This window comes from Artemia franciscana, chromosome 14, assembly GCF_032884065.1.
Source record: "Artemia franciscana chromosome 14, ASM3288406v1, whole genome shotgun sequence".
NCBI classification, from domain to species: Eukaryota; Metazoa; Arthropoda; class Branchiopoda; order Anostraca; family Artemiidae; genus Artemia; species Artemia franciscana.
Genome location: NC_088876.1, coordinates 36,789,400 through 36,807,920, shown reverse-complemented (window position 1 = coordinate 36,807,920; position 18,521 = coordinate 36,789,400). Strand labels below are relative to the sequence as shown.

The 18,521-nt window shown below is 35.3% G+C and overlaps 1 protein-coding gene across 1 annotated transcript in view; it reads left to right on the top strand.

Annotated features, from left to right (window-relative positions):
• LOC136035663 (transcription elongation regulator 1-like) overlaps positions 1 to 14,310 on the top strand; it is a 119,738-nt gene extending 105,428 nt beyond the window's left edge. The window contains exons 20-22 of the mRNA XM_065717572.1: positions 898 to 1,052; positions 8,931 to 9,117; positions 12,646 to 14,310. Of these exons, the coding sequence (XP_065573644.1) occupies positions 898 to 1,052; positions 8,931 to 9,117; positions 12,646 to 12,864 (561 nt within the window). The 3' untranslated portion in view covers positions 12,865 to 14,310. The remainder of the gene's footprint in view (positions 1 to 897; positions 1,053 to 8,930; positions 9,118 to 12,645) is intronic.
• Positions 14,311 to 18,521: the final 4,211 nt, after the last annotated feature.

The following is an 18,521-nucleotide window of genomic DNA, read 5'->3' as shown; positions in this document are numbered from 1 at the left end:
AATTTTTTTGTCGTTTTTCAAGGTATTTGAATATGATATACACTATTTGTAATATTCTTCTTTTGTGTTTCTCTGAAACTCAATTCTAATGAAATATACCATTATAAGATGAAAAATATAATAATTTTATAAACAAATTTGGGCTGTATAGTTATACATTTTGGGGGGGGGGGGGAATAGAGGGTTTTCATGTATAATGTGTTACTCAAAATTATTCTGCATATTATGTAGTAAGAATTGTTTTCCAACTTCGCACTGTCCAAATACTTTACACTCCCCCCTCCCCAATGTGCAAATATATTGCCCGAATTATATATTTTCTGTCCATTCTGTCACTTTTCTTTGTCTTTTCTCATGCTCAACTGGAAGAAATTAAAGAAAAAAAAACTGTTCTATAATGCGTCAATGATGGAACAACTTGAGCGGTGGTAGAGCGTTTATCATACAAGTACCTTTATTATTATCAATACATTTATATAATATTAGAGTATGGAATATTAGATTGTATTTATACAATATTTAATTTATAGAATTATTATTATTTATAGAAAATTAGAATTGCCTAATCAACAAACCATAAGAGACTAGTTCATTGTCGAATATATTTCAATAATTATGCTCGTTTTTCTATCATAGTCAAAACTGATAGAATTCATTGTGTTTCTTTTTTTGCTTGAGTTTTAAGTCTGATTCTCACAACTGATGTGTGGTAACAACGGGAAGCTAGATCTCGAGTTTGTGTTGTAAAATTAATTATAAGAACTTACAAAAACTTACTTCTTTGAAAAAAAAAGATTAAAAACTTGATACTTTTGCTATATTTGTTTTTTTCTGCCATTATGCCTGGATGTCAATATTTATTTTTATATGTGTTTTTTACTTTATATGTTTTTTTAGATTAGGACCAATGACCTGACATTCAAGGAAGCCAGGAAGTTGTTGAAAAAAGATAGTCGGTACGATTCGGTTCAAAGTCTGACTAAAGAAGAACAGGAGAATCTTTATGAAGAACATCTTGACTACTTGAAGCAGAAGAAGAAGGAGAAATTCAGGTACTTCGGATTAAGAACTTAGTACCCTTCAAGGTACAAGCTAAAATCAGCGTGTAAATGGCAAGACTTACTTAAGGGCTAAAATCAGCAATTAGTAGTTTGATCAAAAAAAAAAAAAAAAAACATTAGTAAAAGGCAAAGCACAAAATGTAAGGTAGATGAGAATCTAGGCCGTATCCAGGGGGGGCACCTTGTTTGAACCACCCTCCCACACCTAAAAAAAATTGTCCGAGTCGTAAACACAAATACGTCATAAAAAAATCGATGCGTTTTCTAAATCTTTCTTACCCCCCCCCCTCCCCACAAAAATTGTGGATAAGCCATCAGCTTAAATCAGCACTTAAATGACAGGACTAACCCAATGAATGGTATTCAGGAAAAAAAACATATAAACATTTCGTCTGCTTAGAGCGGTTTTGTCTAATCTGTTTCACCAAAATTCCGAGAAAAACGAGCTTGAAAGTTTTGACATTTGTATCTCAGAATCGTCTGTATTTAGAGTGATGAAATCTTGCAGGAATGTCAATTAAGGTCTTTCAAAAGAGAATTTTTTTTACACGACGTAGCGTTTGAAACTTTGTTTCGACAAAAACTGTTATTCTAGACAAACCGCTCTCAGCAGACGATCGATTATTTTTTTGTCAGTGGAGACATAATTTATAAAAAAAAAAAAAAAATCAACAAAAAAGGCCTGAAGCTCAGTAATCTGGGTTTGTATTGCCACTCCAAAAAAAACTTACATCCACTTACATCAGTGCATTTTGGTTCCCATTTCGCAATAAAACAAAGAAAATATATACAAAACATTATAAACATATAAAACTACTTGAAAAAAGTATTATAATTCATAAACCTGCAGGCAATGGTGTCTCAACTGCTCATGGAGCCAAGCCTTTCAACAATATTCCTAATAGAAGATGGTGTCTGAGACCACAGTACTAGAAGAATATCCCTAATAGAAGATGGTGTCTGAGACCACAGCACTAGAACAATATCCCTAATAGAAGATAGTGTCTGAGACCACAGAACTAGAACAATGTCCCTAATAGAAAATGGTGTCTGAGACCACAGTACTAGAAGAATATCCCTAATAGAAGATGGTGTCTGAAACCACAGCACTAGAACAATATCTCCAATAGAAGATATTGCCTGAGACCACAGCACTAGAACAATGTCCCTAATAGAAAATGATGTCTGAGACCACGGTACTAGAAGAATACCCCTAATAGAAGATGGTGTCTGAGATCACAGCACTAGAACAATATTCCTAATAGAAGATAGTGTCTGAGACCACAGCACTAGAACAACGTCCCTAATAAAAGATGGCAGCACTAGAACAATATTCCTAATAGAAGATAGTGTCTGAAACCACAGCACTAGAACAATATCTCCAATAGAAGATATTGCCTGAGACCACAGCACTAGAACAATGTCCCTAATAGAAAATGATGTCTGAGACCACGGTACTAGAAGAATACCCCTAATAGAAGATGGTGTCTGAGATCACAGCACTAGAACAATATTCCTAATAGAAGATAGTGTCTGAAATCACAGCACTAGAACAATATCCCTAATAGAAGACAGTTTCTGAGACCACAGCACTAGAACAATGTCCCTAATAGAAGATGGTGTCTGAGATCACAGCACTAGAAGAATATCCCTAATAGAAGATATCGTCTGAGACCACAATACTAGAATAATATCCCTAATAGAAGATGGTGCCTGAGACCACAGCACTAGAACAATGGCCCTAATAGAAGATGGTGTCTGAGACCACAGCACTAGAATAATATCCCTAATAGAAGATGGTGTCTGAAATCACAGCACTAGAACAATATCCCTAATAGAAGATAGTGTCTGAGACCACAGCACTAGAACAATGTCCCTAATAGAAGATAGTGTCTGAGACCACAGTACTAGAAGAATATCCCTAATAGAAGATAATGTCTGAGATCACAGCACTAGAACAATATCCCTAATAGAAGATAGTGTCTGAGACCAGCACTAGAACAATGTCCCTAATAGAAGTTATTGTCTTAGACCACAGCACTAGAATAATATCCCTAATAGAAGATGGTGTCTGAAATCAAAGCACTCGAACAATATCCCTAATAGAAGATAGTGTCTGAGACCACAGCACTAGAACAATGTCCCTAATAGAAGATGGTGTCTGAGACCACGGTACTATTAGAACATCCCTAATAGAAGATGGTGTCTGAGATCACAGCACTAGAACAATATCCCTAATAGAAGATAGTGTCTGAGACCACAGCACTAGAACAATGTCCCTAATAGAAGATGGTGTATGATACCACAGTACTAGAACAATATCCCTAATAGAAAATAGCGTCTGAGACCACAGTACTAGAACAATGTCCCTAATAGAAGATGGTGTCTGAGACCACATTACTAGAAGAATATCCCTAATAGAAGATGGTGTCTGAAATCACAGCACTAGAACAATATTCCTAATAGAAGATAGTGTCTGAGACCACAGCATTAGAACAATGTCCCTAATAGAAGATGGTGTCTGAAACCACAGTACTAGAAGAATATCCCTAATAGAAGATGGTGTCTGAAATCACAGCACTAGAACAATATTCCTAATAGAAGATAGTGTCTGAGACCACAGCATTAGAACAATGTCCCTAATAGAAGATGGTGTCTGAAACCACAGTACTAGAAGAATATCCCTAATAGAAGATGGTGTCTGAAATCACAGCACTAGAACAATATTCCTAATAGAAGATAGTGTCTGAGACCACAGCATTAGAACAATGTCCCTAATAGAAGATGGTTTCTGAGACCACATTACTAGAAGAATATCCCTAATAGAAGATGGTGTCTGAAACCACAGTACTAGGAGAATATCCCTAATAGAAGATGGTGTCTGAGACCACAGTACTAGAAGAATATCCCTAATAGAAGATGGTGTCTGAGACCACAGTACTAGAAGAATATCCCTAATAGAAGATGGTGTCTGAGATCACAGCACTAGAATAATTTCCGTAATAGAAGATGGTGCCTGAGACCACAGTACTAGAAGAATATGACGAGCTTATAAAGTAAACTCAGACCTGAAAACGGTAAAATATGGATTCGCGGATAAATATTTCTAACTGAGGCAAGTCTATCAATTCCAAAAATAGCCCGCAAGGTTGAATCCTGGAGAATACGCAAAGGTTTCAAGTGAAAATAAAAATTTCCAGACCAGACAGAACAGCAGTATAGTAAATAAGGATGGACTAATGAAAAATATAAAGGACGCGAAATTTTGGAAACTGGAGCTTTAGCTTCCAAAGGAGACCACAGAAAGTGAAAAGAAGACCTCCCGTAAAAAGAAAACTAGCCCTTGGGATGAAAGCAACGCTGCTAAATATTTGTTGCTTTTCTACAACGTTACGCTTTGCTACAACGTTTGACTCTTGGAATGAAAGCAACGTTGCTAAATATTCGTTGCCTCGCTACAACGTTTGACTCTTGTAATGAAAGCTACGCTGCTAAATATTCGTTGCTTTTCTACAACGTTATGCTTTGTTACAACGTTAGACTCTTGGAATGAAAGCAACGTTGCTAAATATTCGTTGCCTCGCAACAACGTTTGACTCTTGTAATGAAAGCTAAGCTGTTAAATATTCGTTGCTTTTCTACAACGTTACGCTTTGCTACAACGTTAGACTCTTGGAATGAAAGCAACGTTGCTAAATATTCGTTGCCCCGCTACAACGTTTGACTCTTGTAATGAAAGCCACGCTTCTAAATATTCGTTGCTTTTCTACAACGTTACGCTTTGCTACAACGTTAGACTCTTGGAATGAAAGCAACGTTGCTAAATATTTGATGCCTCGCTGCAACATTTGACTCTTGTAATGAAAGCTACGCTGCTAAATATTCGTTGCTTTTCTACAAAGTTACGCTTTGCTACAACGTTAGACTTTTGGAATGAAAGCAACGTTGCTAAATATTCGTTGCTTTTCTACAACGTTACGCTTTGCTACAACGTTAGGCTTTTGGAATGAAAGCAACGTTGCTAAATATTCGTTGCTTTTCTACAACGTTACGCTTTGCTACAACGTTAGACTCTTGGAATGAAAGCAACGTTGCTAAATATTCGTTGCTTTTCTACAACGTTACGCTTTGCTACAACGTTAGACTTTTGGAATGAAAGCAACGTTGCTAAATATTCGTTGCCTCGCTACAACGTTTGACTCTTGTAATGAAAGCTACGCTGCTAAATATTCGTTGCTTTTCTACAACGTTACGCTTTGCTATAACGTTAGACTTTTGGAATGAAAGCAACGTTGCTAAATATTCGTTGCTTTTCTACAACGTTACGCTTTGCTACAACGTTAGACTTTTGGAATGAAAGCAACGTTGCTAAATATTCGTTGCTTTTCTACAACGTTACGCTTTGCTACAACGTTAGACTCTTGGAATGAAAGCAACGTTGCTAAATATTCGTTGCTTTTCTACAACGTTACGCTTTGCTACAACGTTAGACTTTTGGAATGAAAGCAACGTTGCTAAATATTCGTTGCCTCGCTACAACGTTTGACTCTTGTAATGAAAGCTACGCTGCTAAATATTCGTTGCTTTTCTACAACGTTACGCTTTGCTATAACGTTAGACTTTTGGAATGAAAGCAACGTTGCTAAATATTCGTTGCTTTTCTACAACGTTACGCTTTATTACAACGTTAGACTCTTGGAATGAAAGCAACGTTGCTAAATATTCGTTGCCTCGCTACAACGTTTGACTCTTGTAATGAAAGCTACGCTGCTAAATATTCGTTGCTTTTCTACAACGTTACGCTTTGCTACAACGTTAGACTCTTGGAATGAAAGCAACGTTGCTAAATATTCGTTGCCTCGCTACAACGTTTGACTCTTGTAATGAAAGCTACGCTGCTAAATATTCGTTGCTTTTCTACAACGTTACGCTTTGCTACAACGTTAGACTCTTGGAATGAAAGCAACGTTGCTAAATATTCGTTGCTTTTCTACAACGCTACGCTTTGCTACAACGTTAGACTTTTGGAATGAAAGGAACGTTGCTAAATATTCGTTGCCTCGCTACAACGTTTGACTCTTGTAATGAAAGCTACGCTGCTAAATATTCGTTGCTTTTCTACAACGTTACGCTTTGCTACAACGTTAGACTTTTGGAATGAAAGCAACGTTGCTAAATATTCGTTGCTTTTCTACAACGTTACGCTTTGCTACAACGTAAGACTCTTGGAATGAAAGCAACGTTGCTAAATATTCGTTGCTTTTCTACAACGTTACGCTTTGCTACAACGCTAGACTCTTGGAATGAAAGCAACGTTGCTAAATATTCGTTGCCTCGCTACAACGTTTGACTCTTGTAATGAAAGCTACGCTGCTAAATATTCGTTGCTTTTCTACAACGTTACGCTTTGCTAAAACGTTAGACTCTTGGAATGAAAGCAGCGTTGCTAAATATCCGTTGCTTCGCTACAACTTTAGACTCAACGCTGCAAAGATTTTTATTATTGTATCGATAGGACGATAGGACTCCTTTCCACTATAAGTGGGCATTTCTGATTACGTGCTTAGAAAGTTATTCTTCCACATACTGCGTTTTGATTGCGGAGGACTCATATTATTTTTTAAACAGATTAACTAGCTTAAAACAAGAAAGAAGAAGCTAATGAAGAAAAATAACAATAACTTTATTATCTATAGATTATTTATCAGATTATTATCTATAGATTATGTATCAATGAAGGTTGTTTATCAGATTATTATCTATATATTATTTATGAATGAAGATTATTTATCAGATTATTATCTATATATTATTTATGAATGAAGATTATTTATCAGATTATTATGTAGGGATTATTTATAAATGAAGTCCATCGAACTTCCTGAATGTGCTTTGAAGGTATTATAAACACTTATATTTAAATCCATCTGTTGAGGCGGTTGAATTTTCAAAGGGGAATTGTTCAAAGGAAATCACATACCTGTTTTCAGGCATGTGATTCATCATTTACAAGTAAAGTTGCGTAGACTGAGAAGCTTACGCAACATCACTATTTGTCTTCTTCTTTTTTTTTGTTACTCGCAATCAAGTAGGGTCATCGGTGATTGAGAATTTAATGCTAAGTACTCGTGCTCGATGCGGAACAGATTTCTCAGTAAAGTCATGAGACGGGTATAAATTTTGCAGTAAAAATTTTGATACTTATCCATTATTCAGAACACACCCAAATTGATTCAATAAACAACACGGGTTGAAACTATTCAGACGCATTGGGAGACAGATAGGATATGTATATATATATATATATATATATATATATATATATATATATATATATATATATATATATATATATATATATATATATATATATATATATATATATATATATATATATATATATATATATATATATATATATTTTAGTTAGTTAGTTTAGTTAGATATATAATTTAGGCTATATATTTACACATTAGGGGGGCGCTTTAAGTTTATCGGGCCTGTATGCAAAATGTAACCTAATCAAACTAAAATATACCTACAGCGTAGTTTTCCCACTGCTCCTAAGCCAATTGTCTCCGAGTACATATTGTTAAACAGGTTTTTGTCAGATTTTGCAAATCAAATCTCTCAAGTGTGTTCTGAATAATGGACAAGTACCCAAATTTTGACTCGCTAACAAGTTATAGATCGTGAGCGCACATAAGGTAATATATCTGAGAACGACCAAAAAAATATGAAGATGGGGCTCGATAAAGCACATTAAAAGGGTTCTCCCCTCTTCCTGGGAAATCAAAATACATTTGAAAAATATATATTTAAGAACGGAAAAATGAAATATATACAAAACGGGAATATGTAGATACAAATCTTTCTAAAAGTAATACTCCTAGTAGCTGTTACCCCTTCTCCTATTTGGGAAAGTTCCTGTTTGTGCTCAAGCTTCCAAACATTTAAATGTAAAAATAACATTATAAAAATTATATAAACGTAATCAAAAAGTAATAAAAATAATAATATAAAAATGATAAGAAAATTGTATAAATATAAACAATATCTTGTACCAATTAAATCAGAAACGACAGTTTAGTGTCGGAAAAGGGGATTGGTGCGTGACCCCCTATAAATTACGGGGAAAGTTAGTTTAGGGTGAATCAATTAATAAGCGAACGTATTCAAATATAAACCAAAGTAATTTGCAACGCTAAAACTTAAAACACCACGAGTATCAAAATAGAAATATCTTTTGAACCATCGGCCCACCTTAGGTCTATTCATTTGTGAAAACCATGATTTTTTTTTATATTTTTGTTGGTTGTTTCAAAACAACACGGCTTTTAGGGCACATCATCACATTTTCATCAGTGTTGGTAAATGATAATATAGATAGAAAAACCAATATAATGTTTAAATAAAGCAGTGGAACAAAAAAGAAAAGATCGGTATAACTAGCAGAATTAGAGAATAAATAGTTGAAAAATCAGTTTTTCTGTATTGCAATTTATATTTCAATTGAAGGGTGCAGTCTTTGGATTCAACTAAAAACTTTCTGACAGTTTACGGATTTTGTTTTGTCCTAATATGTTTTACCATCCTTGATGTAGGCAAGTATAGTTTAAAGTGCAACACCGTGGAGTCAGTATAAGGGTGACTCTCTCCCCCCCCCCTGCTCTCTAGGTTTCTAAAAATGGCTTTTTTGGAGTATTTTTAATGAAAAAAATTATTCTAAAATTGGAAAAACGTTAATATTGTTCCCCTGGATATATTAAAAAAAACATGTCCCCCATCACCCTCAATTTTGTGAATTTACGCCACCGTGCCGAAAGTGTTGACAATGCTTTCTGGGTTAACTGACCTGTTATCGTTTAGGGAAATGCTGGACGAGACTCCTGAAATAGACTTGAATACGGATTGGAAAGATGCCAAGAGGCTTATCAAAGAGGATCCGCGATATCTGAAATTTTCCAGCAGTGAACGCAAGTGTGAGAAAGAATTCAATGAATACATGAAAGACAAATTGGCGCAAGCCACGGAAGACTTCAAAATGCTCTTACAAGTAAGTTTTTTTACTGTTATCGCCTCTGATTCCAGGGTACCTGTCTTTCATGATTCAATCCTAACACATGATAGCCTGCCTAAGAATTCAAATGGGGAAGCCTATTAGGCTTGTCACTTGTTCGCCTGTGAGTCCAGGCAAATTCAGTCCCCCGTTTTGCATACAAGTCCGTCATGAGTCAACCCAAATATCTTGATAATCCCTTAGTTCTATCACTATCTACCTTTCTTGGCTTTTTCTCCAATTAGCCATGGCTTGCGAAAAATTTGCTACTGCTTTTGTTTCTGTTTTGTTAATAGTTATACTTCTTTAAGTCTCTGTTGTGACCCTGTTGCAACTTTTTTTCTTTTTTTTACTAGAGCGTGGTTGGGGGGGGGGTGGCTATTATTAGTTCAACTTACTAATAACTTCTTATGTGTGAACGACAAGTTAACACAAGCCAATATAGACTTGAAAATGATATTACAGATTCCTTTGGCTTTCAACTTTGTGTGTTTTCCATGGATTTCATGTCGTTTTTTTGTCCTGACACTGGAATATCAGTCTCTCTCTCTCTTTTTTTTCTGGGTTCTAGTTTCAGTACGATATATTTCATATGGTTAAAATCATTTAAGTGGTTAAACTTCAACAATGTAATCGTTTTTTATGGCACTTGGTATTAACCAAGTGACATATAGCAATCGCAAATTTTGTCGGTCTGTCGGTCCTGGTTTTGCTACTTTAGGCACTTCCAGGAAAGCTAGGACGATGAAATTTGGCAGACGTATCAGGGACCGGACCAGATTAAATTAGAAATATTCCCGATTTGACCATCTGGGGGGGAGTGGGGGGCCCGTTAATTCGGGAAGAATAGAAAAAAATGAAGTATTTTTAACTTACGAACGGTTGATCAGATCTTAATGAAATTTGATGTTTGGAAGGATATGGTGTCTCAGAGCTGTTATCTTAAATCCCGACCGGATCCGGTGACATGGGGGGGGGGGAATTGGGAGGAGGAAACCTAAAATCTAGGAAAACACTTAGAGTGGAGGGATCGGGATGAAACTTAGTGGGAAAAGCACAAGTCCTAGATACATGATTGACATAACCGGAACGGATCTGCTCTCTTTGGCGTAATTAGGGCGAGGGGAGTTAATTCTGAAAAATTAGAAAAAATGCGGTATTTTTAACTTACGAACGGGTGATCGGATCTCAATGAAATTTGAAATTTAGAAGGATATCGTTTCTCAGAGCTCTTACTTTAAATCCCGACCGGATCTGGTGACATTGGGGGGGGGGAGTTGGGAAGGGGAACCTAAAACTTGGAAAACACTTAGAGTGGAGGGATCAGGATGAAACTTGATGGGAAAAATAAGCACAAGTCCTAGATACATGATTGACATAACCGGAACGGATCCGCTCTCTTTGGGGTAGTTGGGGGAGGGGGTTAATTCAGAAAAATTAGAAAAAAATCGGTATTTTTAACTTACGAACGGGTGATCGGATCTCAATGAAATTTGATATTTAGAAGGATATCGTGTCTCAAAGCTCTTATTTTAAATCCCGACCGGATCTGGTGACATTGGGGGGAGTTTGGGGTGGGGAAACTAAAATCATGGAAAACTCTTAGATTGGAGGGATCGGGATGTAACTTGGTGGGAAAAATAAGCAGAAGTCTTAGATACGTGATTTACATAATTGGAATGGATCCGCTCTATTGGGGGAGGGGTTAATTCTGAAAAACTAGAAAAAATGACGTGTTTTTAACTTACGAAGGAGTGATCTGATCTTCATGAAACTTCATATTTAGAAGGACCTTGTAACTCAGATCTCTTATTTTAAGTCTCAACCGGATCCAGCGTAATTGAGGGGGGGCAGTTGGGGGGACCGGAAATCTTAGAAAATACTTAAAGCGGTGAGATCAGAATGAAACAGGAAGAATAAAAACCTGTCTAAGATACGTGACTGACATAACTGGACCGGATCTGCTCTCTTTGGTGGAGTTTGGGGGGGGGGGGTAATTTTGAAAATTGAGGTATTTGTAACTCACTAAAGGGTGACCAGATCTTAATGGAATTTGATATTTAGAATGATCTTGTGCTTTAAAGCTCTAATTTTTAATTCTGACCATATCCCATGACATTGGGGGGTGTTGCAGGGGGAAACCGGAATTCTTGGAAAACGGGAAAATTGGGGTATTTTTATCTTACGAATAGGTGATCGGATCTTAATGAAATTTGATATTTAGAAGGAATTCATATCTCAGCTCTTATTTCAAATTCCGACCAGATCTTTGACATTGGGGGGAGTTGGAGGGGAAATCTTGGAAAAACACTTGGAGTGGAGGAATCGGGATGAAGCTTGGTGGATAGAATAAACAAATGTCCTTGATACGTGATTGACAGAATCGTATTGGATTCGCTCTCTTTGGAGGAGTTGGGGGGAGGGGTTCATTGATTTGGCGAGTTTGGTGCTTCTGGACGTGCTAGGACGATGGAAATTGGTAGGCGTGTCAGGGACCTGGACAAATTGACTTGATAAAGTCGTTTTCCCAGATTCAACCATCTGGTGGGCTAAAGGGAGAGGAAAATTAGAAAAAATTAGGTATTTATAACTTACGAGTGTGTGATCGGATCTTAATGAATTTTGATATTTAGAAGGACATCATGACTCAGATCTCTTATTTTAAATCCTGACCGGCATTAAGCCTCTTATTTTCCTTTTAAATCAATCTATTGATTCATAGAATTTTGTTAGAGCTCATACCATATGAGTACTTAGCTCTTGTTATTATTAAAATTTGGTTTGTGTTATTACCATTTACCTCATAAATTTAAATCAATTGTAATTAAAGCCCTAAATTGTAATTTAGAGTATTTAAGGCTCCTATTGAATCTGATTCTTGTTTTTCTGGATAATACAGCACTGATGAATTTAGATTAAGTTCGTCTAGAATTATTCTAGTTCTTCCTGATAATGCTACACTTAGTAATTCAAATTAAAATTTTAAAAAGTTAAAATTTAATTAAGCTTTGTGTTATAAGTTAATAAGTATAAGTTATTAGTTAAGTATACAGTTAAGTTATAGTTAAGTATATAACTTAATAAGTTGTGTAATGTGTTATAAATTAAGCTTAAGTGTTTTGATTGATGTGCTAGCTGTTCCATGATAATCATAGGCATTTCGGTTTTGCCCTTGTTCAAATTATTCAATATTTCCTTACTCAGGCACGGACACTTGATATTTTTGGGGGGAGGGAATCCTAAAATTGTTTCATAATTCGAAAAAGGGGTGCCAATAAATTGGGGATTTGGAGGCCCCAATGTAAGTGCATGTTCTAAGTAATCACAGCTGCAATAACTTTAATTTATACAATCTGTAATTTTTTTTTTTTTTTTTTTTTTTTTTGCGAAAAAACATAGATTTAAACATTGTTTCATTCTTTAAAATTCAACAAGGGCTCCTCCTAAAAACGATATAAATAAAACGTGTGGGGCTCTTAGTAATGAGATGTAGGAAAATGAGATTTGAAGAAAGTTTTTTTTTAGGAATCAAAGATGATTAATCACAAATCAATGACTTCGGTAAAAGAGTCCGAGCAACACCTACGAGATATAATCGACATTCTTAAAAAAGACAAAAGGTATCATGTCCTGGAGCCAGTTGCTGAAGAGAGAACTGAAATGATTATGTCCTATCTCGAAGAACTTGAAGCTAGAGGTCCACCTCCCCCTCCGACAGCTACAGAACCATCAAGGAGGAAGTAATTCTTTTTAAATTTGTATTGCAGTGCTATTACAATTGTGTTTATTCATTTGGAATTTTTTATCATGGGTTGAAAGCACAGTTGAAAGTGGTTGTTGGAAGTTTCTTTTTTCTTTTCTTTTTGACTTCTCTTTCTTTTCTTTTCTTTTTTCCTTTTTTCTTTTCTTTTTCTTATTTTTTTTTTTTTTTTATTAATGAAGATAGTTTTTCAATGACATCAGTTTACGATGCAACTACGAAGAAGAAATATATTGATTATGTATCAATGAAAATACTTTAAATAGTCAATGACATATCAAATAGTCATTGTCAACAGAGTCTCAAATTGATTATACTTTCAGGGACAGGGAGGCTGAAAATTTTATTGAATTTGCAATAATATTAAATATTATTTAATTAATTATTAAATATTATGAAAATAATATTAAGTATTATTGAACTATATGAATAGAGTAAGATGGTGATCTATTAAACCTTTTATAAAACATTCGAATGAGGGGGGGGGAGAGGGAATGTTATAACCAAATTTCAATATGAAAGAATAAACTGGGTTGAAATGTTTAAGCAGTAATGGCTGTTAATAACTGTTAGCGGAATATTCCGTTGAAGTTTTTTTTTTTTTATAATCTCTAATTCTTGCGTTTTTCGGTGAAATTGTAGTGCTTTTACATATTATATTTGTTCAGGATAAACTTAATAGTAATTTAATGCTATTAACAGGGAAAATAGATAAAACCACGGTTGGCTCTGGAAGAATCTGTTTTCTGCCCATTTTATGCCATTTATGCACATATTCTGCCCTTTTTCACAGTTCGTTGATTTTATGCATGTATGGTCTATGAGGCCAGATTCGACAAAATGGCTGTTTATATCAGAATTGGCTAATTTCTGTTATTTGATCCGATTAAATTCTAATTCGATTATCTATATTTTTTCAGCATTAATCAGGCATAAACATTTTTCTTAGAAAAAAAAATTCAATTTTTATTTCTTTTTTGCATTAACCTGGCAAAAAAATTTCTTATAATAAAAAAAAAAGGTATTAGCCTACTGTATCCCAGACTCACCCAAGAGCGAGACACGGCTTTGTCTTGAAAATGCCTGTGTTGATGGATGAAAAGTATTATGGACATAAAGTATTAAATGTTTTTGGCATTTTGATTGTGTAAATATTTAAAATTCTTGTTTTTTGGGGGGTGGGGAGATAAACCACCATTTTTATGACTATGGACATCTTAAGCAATACATTTGTGTAATAGGCGTGTATTTATTACTGTCCTTCTTTCCATCAGCTGGATAGCATTGGAGAAATAATTATGTCTTACCTATTTGCCTTACCTCACCCGCTTTCTATTGTGCTTTCTAATGCACTGTCCGACATTGAATAGTTCTTTTGTACTATGTCAGAAGATAAAATGGTATCTTTTGAAATAAAAGATTTAAATTTGCTTTTTTTTTTGTCTTATTTTAGTTACTATATCTCTATTGCTCTAAGCAAAGGTGCGTGTATTAGTTCTTTCTTTAATAAAGGTAGAAATTCCTCTTTACATATTTAAAATTAGAAACCAGAAATTCATAGTTGTTTTAAACAATAGGATTTTCCAGTTTAATTTTTAAAAATATTAAATATGTAATTATTTGAGAATATCTATAAGTTAAATCAGTAGACAGTATCACCTAGCTGAATATATGCTGCACTTGCATCTACTTGAATACTAGCTCAGTACTTAGTACTTTTAATGTAGGTTCCATTGTACTTCCAATGACTGGGCGTTTTAAGCCTCACCTGGCATCTGAAATAAAATTTCGCGTTAAAAATTACCTTTTCCTTTTAAATATAACCTTCTTATTCTTGCTGAAGGACTGGGCCCTTTACACCTCACCTGGCATTCTGAAATTCAGATGCCACAGAACAATCGCATTACCTTTTCCTTTTTAATTTTTCATTTGCCACAGAACAATCGCTTCTGCAAGTTTTCGTTTAGTTCTCATTAACACTGCTAGGGAGAATAAACTTCCCCCGCCGCCCTTCCCTCTAGGAATAAAAAAAAATTTAGATAGTTGATAGTAGATGTTACTCTAGTATTGCTGTTGTTAGCAATGACACTAGACACCGATGTTTTCCAACATAAATCTTTGGCCGTATTATACCTTTAGAATCATAAAATCGTTCTAATATTTGCACATTTATTTCCCCTTTTTTAAGCTGTGGTCATTTCTTTTAAGCTGAATCTTGAAATTGTTCTTATATTTGCACTTTTTTTCTTTTTTAAACTGCTGGTCTTATTTAAGCGGAATCTAGAAATCGTTCTAATGATTGCATATTTATTTTCCTTTTTTAAGCTGTGGTCCTTTTCTTAACCAGAATCTTGAAATCGTTCTAATATTTGCACATTAATTTTTCTTTTTTAAGCTGCGGTCTTTTTTTAAGCTGAATCTTGGAATTGTTCTTATATTTCGATGTTGTGCCACCTAAAGGTCGTAACTGACAATATAAGGATTTTACAGCAAACAGAGATTTTAACCTTCAAAGTTGCAAACTTTCTTGATATTATTAATATTTTCGTACATTCAATGAAAATAGCTAACTAACACAGCACCATTTTCAAAAAATATCTAGCCCCCACGCTTTATAGGCTACTGGTATTTACGACTTTTAGGTGGGACAAGAATATGTGCCTATAGCCACTTAACACCCTCAATCGGATATCTAATTTTAATCAAAATACGTTGTAAACTGCACAAATTAGTACGCTGCTTCTTCGTCAATAACCTGCTGATCGACGTCTTCAACATCTGACTCTTCTAGAGCAATCTAATGACTTGCAAAGATCCTGTAAATCCTTATACTTGGCAGCAGGAAGAGGCAGTCGCTTTGGATAAGCTTTCTTGAGCTGCAGCTCAGATGCGTCTACACTTCCCATTCTAATATCAAATGACTTAAAGTCCGATTCAAAATCATACTTGAAATAAACCAAATTTGGAGCGTCTTTGTAAACACGAATGTGTTTGATGTTGTTCCAAAGAACAGTTGGTTCGTATTAGATCCTCTCCAAGAGAATGGAAGTCCAACCAATGCTTGGGATCGTCAGTAACATTAACAATGTATGGAAAAGGGTTGATTCGTTCTAGAAGGCAGATGGTCCGCTATCCCCTGATACTGAACACTGGAACGTTCCTGGCAGCCCGTTCAATGTAAGCTTGCATTGTACCCCCTCTTGCTACGCATGGCCAGAATTTAGAAGAAAATATGGTTTATTTCCTGGACATCTGGCAGGGTCATTATCGAAAATACATACATACCGACCATAAACTTGTCCCTAAACTGTACCCCACAACAATCGGTCACAAAGTAGAACTTTTCACATTAATATTTGTTTTCATTCAGTTTAACAGAACTGTAGAGGTTTAATTTTAACCCCTCTTGCCTTAGGTGCAGCTCAAGGGAAGGCACAAATTGCATGTACCTTCCCTTGAGTTGGATGTCGAACACAATTAGATTGTAGATGGTCAGTTTGCGCTTATAGACAATTGGTCGAGTCTCCGACTTCGGTGTCTCCAGCACTTTCTGCAAGTCAACGTAGTAAAGCTTTGCTGCCTCAAAGCCTTCTCTACACTGATTTATTTTTTCCTTTATTTCATTTTTCAATTCCCTTGCCATTTTAGCACTAAGAAGATATTCATCAGAATTTGTTTTTTCACCTTCTTTTTCTGCAAGTAGCAAAAAGCTCCATCTAGTGCAAACTGGACGCTGATCTTTCTTGGGAACATGAAAAGATCTGTTCATAGTTTTGAACACTTTAATGTACTCTTTTCTTGATGCTGGTCCTCTTCTTTCGTCAACACACTTTTCAAGATACAGTCTGTACAGCTTAGACAAGTTAAGTCGTGCATCCAGACACAGCCTCGTTGAATTTTTTCGGCTATAATGGTAATCAACCGCAGGGAAACTTCCAGTGTGCTTTCTGATAAAATCAATTTGTTCGTTAGTTATCTTTTTTTTTTTTTTTTCTTTTTTTTTTGAAGTTTCGGGGGCTTGTCTCAGCTCTCTTATCTGAAAAAGCAGTGCCTGCCACAGAGGTATTCATAACACAGTTTCTAACAAACTTTTCTCCGAGCCCTAGGACACCAAGAAAAAAGGCTTTGCACGCCCTTTTCTTTTCACTTGTGACTGTTAGAAAATAATCGAATTATCGAAACATTCATGATTGATGAAAATCTATCATGGAAAACACATTCAAATATTATAGCTTCAAAGTTGTCCAGATCTCTGGGTGTGCTTCGCCGAGTTAAAAACCTAGTATCCTATAAAATTCTTCGGTTACTTTATTTTGCTATTTTTTACCCGTATATTTGCTATGGTTGCTCTTTATGGGCTAGTAATTTTGCATCATGTTATAAAAAAAAATCAAAAATAAAGCCGTTAAACTTTTATCACCTAAAACTTTATTTACTCATAATATTAATGAACTTTATACTAAGAATCAGCTTTTTGATATTTCGAAAACAAGAGACTACCAAGTTAGTATTTTCACATGTAAATTTATTAATAATATACTTCCCTCTTCCTTCGAAAATTTTTTCTCCATTAATTGTGATCTTCATAGCCACGATACACGAGGGGCATCAAATCTGGTACACCCATTTAGAAATACGGCTAGAGCTTCTTTCGTGATTAGAAATTTTGCCCCCTCTGTATGGGATATTATTCCAATTGAAATGAGAAATTCGAGTCATTTGACTTCCTTCAAGGCTGTTGTTAAGAGATTCTTCCTTGCAAAAGAATAGTATGATAATGATGCAAAAGTATAGTAATAATGCGTGAGTGTCATAAGTAGAATCTTTGTATGTAGAGTAGAGATGACCGCCACCTGCTGCCAACAAGCCCCTCGGGGCTTTCTTAGCAGGTGCAACAAAATGTTTTGTATACATGTTTTTGAAATAAATTAATCTAATCTATGGGTAATAATTTCTGTTCGTTTTAAGTTTTAACGCTGCTCCTTACTTCCAGTTGAAAAAAACTTTTTCATATTTATTTTTTCGTTGTTTTTTTTTACCATTTTTTTCCAATAACCATTACTATATGTAAGCACTGGTCAAAGTTTGTAACTTATAGCCCCTCCCACGGGGACTGTGGAGGAGTAAGTCGTCTCCAAAGACATAGTTATAAGGTTTTTCGACTACGCTGAATAAAATGGCTATCTCGGAATTTTGGTCCGTTGACTTTGGGAAAATAATTAGCGTGGGAGGGGGCCTAGGTGCCCTCCAGTTTTTGGTCACTTAAAAAGGGCACTAGAACTTTTCATTTCCATTAGAATGAGCCCTCTTGCAACATTCTACGACAACTGGGTCGATACGATCACCCCTGGGGAAAAAAAACAAATAAACACGCATCCGTGATCTGCCATCTGGCAAAAAAATACAAAATTCCACATTTTTGTAGATACGAGCGTGAAACTTCTACAGTAAGGTTCTCTGATAAGCTGAATCTGATGGTGTAATTTTTGTTAAGATTCTATGACTTTTAGGGGGTTTTTCCCCCTATTTTCTAAAATAACGCAAATTTTCTCAGGCTCGTAACTTTTGATGTGTAAGAACTTGATGAAACTTATATATTTAAAATCAGCATTAAAATGCAATTCTTTTGATGTAGCTATTG